At 38.5% G+C, this 9451-nt stretch overlaps 1 protein-coding gene across 1 annotated transcript in view; it reads left to right on the forward strand.

The window, feature by feature from the left end:
* LOC122078194 overlaps window positions 1-4451 on the forward strand; it is a 49399-nt gene extending 44948 nt beyond the window's left edge. The window contains exons 5-6 of the mRNA XM_042644081.1: window positions 2023-2996; window positions 3087-4451. Coding sequence (XP_042500015.1) covers window positions 2023-2996; window positions 3087-4281 — 2169 coding nt within the window. The 3' untranslated portion in view covers window positions 4282-4451. The remainder of the gene's footprint in view (window positions 1-2022; window positions 2997-3086) is intronic.
* Window positions 4452-9451: the final 5000 nt, after the last annotated feature.

A 9451-nucleotide genomic window follows, 5' to 3' on the forward strand; every position in this document is an offset into this window, starting at 1 on the left:
GAGCAGGAAAAAAAAAAAAACAAAGAAGCAAAAAAAGAAGAATAATAGAGAAAAGATGATGAAGAAAAGAAAGAAAGAGGAAGAAACAAGAATGGAGAGGAAGATCAGAGAAAGAACTTCAAAGGGGGAGAACAAGCTTCTTGGCAGCCATACCATTCATTCCAAAAATTCAATTCTTCAAAAAACTTCAAATTCTAAAACTGAGTTCTTCTCTATTACATGACTAATATAAAGGAAAAATCAAACAATTAATGGAAACTACTAGAAAAAGGAAACTATTCTAAAATTAGAAGCTAGCTAATTTAAAAAGAAATTGTTTCTAAAACAAAAGAAAATCAAATCAAGAGATTTTTTTTCCTAAGTCCATCGTGCAACTGCATCACCTATTCTTCCCAGGTTTGAAATCGATAGACCTGCCTTGATTTCTGTTTGTTTCTTTGGGTGTTGGATCATATTATCAGCTGGATTTAGGCCTCTTACAGTACCTGTTAAGGCCCCATCATCTATTATTAGTTCTGTTCACAGATTCTTTAGAGTTCTGTAATCAGTAGGCTGTTACAGACTGGTTTTCCTTTTTAATCCTGAGTTGCTTTGTGTTGCTATTCTACTTTGGATATTGGTTGTTCTTTGATAACTATCCTGTAGTTTGGGATTAGGTTGGTCTTGCCAATCCTAGTTCTACATTAGTAGGAGGGGGTCCCAAAGGGGATCCAAATGCGACCATTGGGGCAGTGGGCATAGTTGGAAAGGAATGACCAAGAAGGGCCAATGGAGGCAATGATACAGGAGCATTGTGCTCAAGAACACCAGTTTCCAAAAGGCAATAGAGAGAAGCCCTAGAAGATTTGATAAGGGAGCGAATGGAGGCATGCTTGGCCAGGGAGTTCTGCCCATGGACAATCCAAATGGTCCAGGGGGTCATTTAGAGGGGGAAGGATGATGAAACAAGTGCTCGGGGGAGCAGGAAGGAGGCTTGGAGGAGCTGGAGGGGGGTTTAGGCCTTAGCCGACGATGTTACTCCTTGATGGAGGAGGGGGTAGGAGTCTTGGTTTGCAAGGATTTAGAAGAGGACCCTTTGGAAGTAGCTTGGGAAGGTGGGGTTTGAGAGGATTTGGCTTTCTGGATGGGGCCAGCAGCAGTGATAGTGGCAGGGGCCAGGCTAGTTTCAGCCCCAATGAGGGAGAACATCAGTGGCGGGATTCAGCAAGGAAGGCTTCAACAGAGGAAGCGATGGGGGCCTGAGGAAGAACCGACTAATCAGGATGGTGCTGCAGAGGGGATAGATGGCCAGCAGCAGTAGGGGATCTCACATGGGTGATCTCAAGCAGCTTGGGCGGGTGCATAGTTGACCTGAGAGTCGATGTAGTAACTTCCAAGGTATTGCGCAGCATGATTGGAAGAGGAGGAGGTCTTTGTGAAGTCCCAGGAGAGCTTGTCCGGGTCACAGGGGGTCTCGAGGATGCTCCAACACGAGGGAGGGGAAGGAGACCATCTTGAGTGAAAACTTTAATGTATGTGAAACTGATTTTTAATGTCTCCAAGTTGGCATACCCAAACTGGCTTGGTCACTGACTCACTTGTTCAAATTTCATTTGTAATTTGGTTTTAAAAAATTACTTGACGACCTGGGACCATGGGAGCCATGTGAACTCAGGAAGTCCCATCCTGTCTGTGCTGTGTCCTCTTGTTGTTTCTTTAAATATTAGTCAAAATTGTATTGAAATGACCTATATAACAGTTATATTTCTAGTGACACATTGCTTGTGTGATATATTATATAATACACGTTGACATAATAAAGGTAATTGTAGAAAGCAATGGTTTGGAAATGTATGTTTTCCATTACCAAAACATCCTACTCATTATATGTCCTCTGCTTGTTTCGGTACTTGATTATATAGTTATGCCTGTGTTCTTGTTGTTCCCCCGCCACCCAGCCACCCTGCAATGTGTTTTGCATCCATATATTCTTATGGTGAGAATGAACTAATGGACAGTACTACGCATTTCCTCTTCTTGCAGGCTACTTCAGAGGTGCCAAGTCAAGTTCTCCCTCTTGGAATAAAGCAGTTCTTCTCAAGTGATATATTGAGTGGTAATAGCTCAGCACACTCAGTACACACAATACCTCGTTTCTTGGTGCAGGTTGGTGGGAATTTCAATCAAGATGACGTGATTAGCTCATCTGCAGCAGAGTTGTCAGCAGATATCATTAAACAATATGTTCAGCTGATTCATCAGAGAATTCACAGTGATTTTATTTGCAAGGAGTATAAAATACGTATTGCAAATGAAGATAGTAGACAGATGGAATGTGATACTACAAAAGACGTTGCAGTTAATAGCAGTCAGCAGGAAAATTCTGGAAAAGTAGTTTGTAGTGGGAATGCTTTTTCCGGTGGTCTGGAAACTCAACCGTACACACATGATTCTAAGGGATATCCTCCAATTTTGAGAAATACTGGCCAAGATGAGGTTGGGAATCATCGTCCTCAAGATATTGTTCCTAGGAATCCACCTAATACTAGGACATTGAAAGGGAAATCTAACTTGCTGTTAGCCATATCTTCCTTTGGCTTTCAGATTTTGCGATATCCTCACTTTGCTGGACTCTGTTGGGCCACATCAAAATTAAAAGAAGGTCCCTGTACAGATATAAATGGACATTGGAAGGATTGGCCATTTAATTCTTGTATTGTTAGGCCCAATAGCTCGTTAGAGAAGGTGGCTGTTGGATTGAGCTCTAGTAATATTAGAAACAAAGAAAATTCAGTTTTAGTTAGAGGTCTCATAGCTGTTGGCCTGTTGGCATATGAAGGTTTTTACTCCTCAGTTAGAGAAGTTTCTTTTGAAGTGCAAAAGGTTCTAGATCTTTTAGTTGGACAGATTAATGCTAGAGTTCAGGGTGGAAAAGATAGATATCAGTTCTTCCATCTTCTGTCACAAGTGGCATATTTGGAAGATATGGTCAATAGTTGGGTATACACATCACAGAGGTATTATACCTGCCATCTTGTTTTCTTGCTAATCTATTTCTGTCTTATCAAACCATAATATTGTCTTAACTATATTTCTTTGCTTTTCAGTTTAGAGCTGGACTCTCAAATGCCAGTGTCAGACCCTAGACCTACTCCAGATGATTCACATACCTGTCTGGATAGCCTGATTGAGTGTGATGTACACAAGAAAAATGTTTCTGTCAAATTCTCCTATGAAGCAAATCAAGAAGAAAGCCCACCGCGGCTTGCAATTGAAAAGATTGGATATATTGGGTCCAACAAGGGAGTTCCTAATTTTGGTTTGCTTGAGAGCGAAATGAGTGTCACAACTTCTAAGGAAGGGCCTCAACAGACTTCCTTTGGTCATTCTGACTCCGTTGTACTTCAGAGTTCTTCCTCTGCTGTTGACCCAGTGGCCACAGTCACTGCTGTGAACGAACCATGTGAGCCTTGTCATTCTGAACCATGCAATTCAGAAAATCCTGTTTCTACTCAAGAGGTTCGTGGGGATTTTGGGTGCATGAAAAAATCTAGGGGTTCAGCTATAGAACGGTCTGTTAATTGTGGGGATATTGAATGTTGTCCAGGCGAATTGGGTGAACTTATGGTCTCTAGATCCAGTAAAGTCTGTGATCAGAGCAATGGTTTGTCGGCAGCAGGGACCAATCTTTTGTCTGAGGCTGATCCCTGTAATCATGATGAACCTACCGGAGATGACAACTCTAACATAAACAGCAGAAAGAATCTTTCAGCTGCCTCTGGCATTGCATGTTTGTATGAATGTTGCGATGAGTGCTTACATAATGTCTATTCTTTAATTCAAGAAATTCTTAATCATGAATGTGATTCTAATGAAAGCTGCTCTGTAGAAGATCTTCATGATATTGTTTCATCATGGTCCGTGAATCTTCTTTCATCAATCAGAAAGTTAGTTCTTGCTGAGAGTAACAGTGGTTCAGAGAAGGGCTTCAGCAGGAAACTAAGTCGGGATGATTATGGAATTTCTGGTCCAGGTATTTTCAAGTTCAAGAAACCTTCATGTCAGTGCACAAGTTCAGGAAATAAGGTGGTCATGCCGATGGAGTGTAGTTGTCACTCAGGAGAGAGTTTGGCTGCAAAGACAAATGCTTATTCAAATTCTCAGATTCGGATGGATTTAAAATTCATTATCAGAGACAATGTACTTGTGCCTGCAAATCCTGATGAGGCAGTTTCATTTCACTGCAAGTTTCGACATTTGTGCCTTTGTTCTCTTATAGAGTGGATATTCATGATCAAGTAGCCTTTGGGTTGATGTAATGTTGAATTGGCAGTCAGGTCAGAGTAGTTTTGGCATATTCTTTTTTGGTGGTACGCCACAATCAATTTTATTACTCCGCCAGAGATGTACAAATCAAAATTTTGTAGTCTGCAATTCAATTAATCCTGTTCATCCTCTTTCCATAGTAGCAATCAATGTTTCCTTCTTTTTGGTGTTTCTCGATCAATGTTGCCTGTGGGATAAAATTATATAAGAAGTTACTACTATGAATAGACGGGCTCTGGATTAGTAATTTTAGGTGTGGTAATATCCGCCGCTGTTTATAGTAATATTTTTTTGTGTAGTATCTTCTCTTCCTTTTTGTGGAACTGTGGTTCCTCTTGGCTGGTAATTCTTTTTAATCCTCGCAGGTAGCCATTGCTGTCTATTGTAAAGTTGACATTTGTGACGGGTTTGGCCATAAAAAAATGTTCTCTTCCTAAAGTTTCTTAGAAGTTGAAAGGGTTAGGGCTAAAGCCCAAGACCCTTTAGCAATCAGCAATGCACCAGTGCACCACTGAACTGGAAGATCTGCTCCAAGCCCTGGTTTCTCTTACTAAATTGGAGTCGTTGGTTCCTTTGTCACAAAGATCTTAAACCTTTGGAAGAGTTGCATGAGTTGCATGGCTGTGCACTTGAAGAAAGGCTAGGAATAGCTATTCAGCTTTAAATATCAAGGGTTTGATCAGTATGAGGCGTGAGAATTTCTTGAAGATCTTGAACCTTAGGAAGACTTGCAACTTGGATATGGTAGTTGATTAATTGCTCAAAATTCTGGCTGAAATTTAGCTGTGCATTGACTCATGGGAAATTGGTATTGTTGGAGAAAGCACCTGTGGTCCCACTTAACAAAGACCAGGACCTGATGTACATGCTAGATTTGTTGATGGAGAGGAAGGATGAATGCTGTCCATTACATTGGGTGTTCGACGATGAAAGCAGCTGACCTTAAGACTCGAGTGGAGAAAGATGGGTAGGCCCAGGAGGACTTTCAGGGACTGGGGAAGACGGGTGGATTGTAGAGCTAGGGGCAGATCTAAGGTTTGTCCAATAGGATTGGGCATGGACGAGCGGCCATAGGGCAGGGATATTGTCCCTAAGCCAAGTCTGTTTACTGAGTAAAAATTGGTTGTGGATTAGGTTGTGAGGCGACTGCTATATTCTCTAACGTTTGATCGTGAGGGAGGATGGAGCAAATTACAAATATTGGGAAGCAAATTGTGAATATTAATCAAGCTGGGTCGTGGTTCCTCTGAATTGTTCTGGTGATCAGCATTATGGAAAGAAATGATTTGCATATGAAGGGACAATCAGAGGATGAAATCAAGGAATCTGCACTAGTACTGAGAGTAACTGAAATATTCTTGAGCTAGAAGGTGTTGTGGTGTTGAACCTAAGTACTCATAAGATGCAGGAAGAAAAAAAAAAAAGCCGTTGATACCGTTCACTCTTAGAAAGAATCCTTGTGGTGCTGAAAATATTACATTTTCAAGGATTTAAACAAGATTTTCTGCTTGCTGGTGACTGAGCATCATATTTGATACATTAGACAAAGATGTCAGAGCTGATCAAAGGGTGCATCAGATATCAGAAAATTAAGAAGCAAATAGATGAAAATTTCCCTCTGCGACAGGAAGAATTGCAGGGGATTTTTAGGTTGAGTCCCATGAATGCAATGCCAATGATTGTTTGTCACCTGATAAATGCATGGGCAGCTAGGTAACTTTATTTGTCGCCTAGCCATTTTCTTCATTTTGAAACTTGGTTGGGTTCAACTTGGGTAAATGTGCGTGCCAGAAAGAGACCATAACCATTCTAATGTTATTGCATGCATTGGATTACAGGTATTTCTTTATCTTCTTGGAACATCCTTGTAATCTTCTTGTAGTGTTGGGGTGATGTCTGGCATTTATCTTTCAATTCCCAGCTCTTTGCAAGAGGTTCCGAAGGAGATCTCTCCATAGTTTCTTATGATGATTTTGTACTGTATGGCCTCAGCAGTGATCCGTGTGTGGCAGAAGGAGAAATTTTGACTGTAGAAGCAACATGGTGGTGCGACACTCCCTCTTCACCGATATCTGGGCTAGCACACCTCATGACTGCCTTTTGGGAAGTTCCATCGTGTACCGAGGTTAATTCTGTTGAGTCCTCTCTTGCTCATTAGGTCTTTCCAAGAGGTTACAAAAGAGATCTCCAAAATTCTCGCCTTATCAATTTCTCCTGTGTAGCCTCTTCAGTGGTTTCTGGGCTAGAAAGGATGGTCTTATTGGGGATGGAAAATGTTCATCCTCTGGCTATCCTATGATAGAAAATAAATACGGAACGATTCATGAAGATCGATAAGCATGCATGACAAACACTACAAAAAACACATTTTAGGCATACCTGAATCCATGGTTGAAGAATAAGAACTCCTCAATGTCTTCTTGTATGCTCCTTGTACAACACGATCAATGTTGGTCTGGTCTACCCTCTTTCCCTTTTGCTTTTGGTCGTTAGCATCACTTAATGGGTCAGTGATAACTATATATAGGGGTGAGGGTAGGGACCAACCCTGCAATCAAATTAGGGTTTCCTCCCCATTAAGGAAACAATACCTTAGGTCCACACATAGTAATAAATATTTCATATCATTAAGGTGTGCTAATAGAATCCAATATCTCCATAGAGATCACTTACCAATAATATTGGATTCTTTCTGCTTACTCCATCTTTAGTCAACACCGCTAAACCGATTTTTGGAAACAAATCTTTGACTATGCTAGCCCACCTAATTGAAAATTTTACATCCTATTCTTGCAAATCACGAAAGGAAGATTTGGTGGTGTCAGTAGGCCAGTTTTTGATGAATGTAGTTTTGGTGGATTTATTTCTTGATAGATACCATCTTGCTAGATTGTGCCACTGTTTGAGGCCCTTGGCAACATGCTCGGCAAGGTCTCATCACGTGGTATGGAACAAGTAAACCTTGCCATGGATGTTTTCACTCTTAATTGAGTTAGGAAAGTTGTTTTCAATTTTTTTTTTTTTTTTTCTATTGATGTTATATTGGCTATATCACACTCAAAATAGAATGGTTTGAGTAATTTAGTTGCTAATTGAAGTAGAGAGGCTCAAGGAGAATCTCAAACTATATAATAAGGACTATGTCCTACGAGCCATTAGCTCTAGATTTTGAATGCTAAAGAGAGAAGTATGAGATATCCGACAGTGCTTTTAAAGTTTTTCTTTCTTTAACTTAATAATTTTTCTTCTAAGCTATGCATGAGCTCCAACTAGGTTCTAGATTTATCTTCAAGCTTAAGTTTTTCATTTTCTTAGGTATACTTGTTTTATAGCTATTTGATTATAGATGTATCACCACTATTTCGGTGGTATGCTTTTCTCCTAAGCATAGACATATGTAATATTCTTCTATATTTAGTGAATACATAATGCATATGATATTGTCTACTAACCTTAATTTATGTTACTATTTTATTCATACTCAAATCTTACATGTTCATGTGTTACACCAGCCTCATTGTTTAGGTTTTACGCTTTGTTTGTATATAGGGATCATGTTGTGTTATTTCTTGATGCATGTTTAGTCATAGGTTTCTTGTTTTTTTGTTTTGCCATAACTTTTCATGTCATGGTGTAAAGTTGTTTATTCATGGTTTCATGTTAACCTTAGATTGCATTTTTTTTAAAGTTTAGACTTGCATTCATTTAGAGTTAATGTACAATCTGCGTTGAATTTTGTTGCATTTTTTGCAAATTGTTATGATATATCTTATTGTATGTGCATCTAACTTTAGGTTTACATATTTCTATATTTCAATATGTTTATTATATGGATGGTTCTATTGTTCTTTTGTAGCACACATCGGAAGTTAAAGCTTATAATATTCACTTCCCTATCATTCTTTATTGTGTGTGTGTATATATATATATATATATATATATTTACTTTTAACATTTTATCATATTAAAAGTATTGTTCATCTAAAAATACCAGCTATTGAGTCGGGTAGATTGGGGTGCCTAATACCTTACTTAGGCCGTTTCCTAATTAATATACAATCTATGGTTTTTATATTAGAGTAATATATGGAGTCATTAATGGAACTAGACTATAGTCTAGGTGATGACTTAATCTGTAAAGAATTTGAGTCATGCATAGTCATTAATAGGTTTTAGTTCCTGATCTAAGTGGTGATTTAATTTGTATTGGATAACAAAACCTAAAAGGAGACATCTTCCTCCCTGCTTTGTTGGGTTAAAGATTTGAGATGAAAAAGTGTGGTTCTTACAGTGGTAACTCCATTGAGGATTCTTTAAAATTTTGTTGGGATGACTGATTTATTTTATATATGATACTGCTTTGTATAGATATGATTGACCAACTTGGATGTGTATTGATCTGTTCTAATTTACATTGTTCATATGTATACACTATCACAAATTGTGCATTGCAAAGATCAATTCCATTATAGCCATATAATGCAGTTATAGGTCCAACATATAGATTCATGGTTTACCTATGGTGAAATCACACTTTTTAATCACGTACCTAGGAGGATAAGAAAGATATATGCATTATTGATTATTGTATCGTCTGATCACCGTGGCTTAGGTAGGTGAGAGGTACATTAGATCGTTCTTTTCTAAAAGTAGCATTCGGCATTTTAAGCCAAATTTATGTATTATGTAGAAAATATAAAAACTTAGCATCATAGGTTACATCATAACTAATGTAATTATTATTTAAAAACCACAAACTTTTGACGTTAATCCTTGATACCTTGTAACTTCATAATGTGATAAAAAATCTAGGCCATAAGTTGTGTGGACTAACACATAGATATGATGATATGTGTTTTTTATGTATGGAGTAAGATGGTGGGCTATCAATTTATATGAGAGGGAGAAGAAGAAAGAATATGTTTGGAACTCTATAGTCTGGAAGATCTCTCATTGCTTTAGAGAGGTAAATTGCATAGCTGATTTTTTGGCAAAAGATGCAGCCAAATAAAAAATCTCAGAGAAAAATATTCATTTTTCTATTCATATTAGGAAGGAAATCAGCCACGATGCTGAGTCCAGCCCTAGATTTCAGTTTGACTATTTCTAATTTTTTCTTTCTGTTGATGGCAATGCCGAAAGTGGA

This window comes from Macadamia integrifolia, chromosome 5 (assembly GCF_013358625.1).
Source record: "Macadamia integrifolia cultivar HAES 741 chromosome 5, SCU_Mint_v3, whole genome shotgun sequence".
NCBI classification, from domain to species: Eukaryota; Viridiplantae; Streptophyta; class Magnoliopsida; order Proteales; family Proteaceae; genus Macadamia; species Macadamia integrifolia.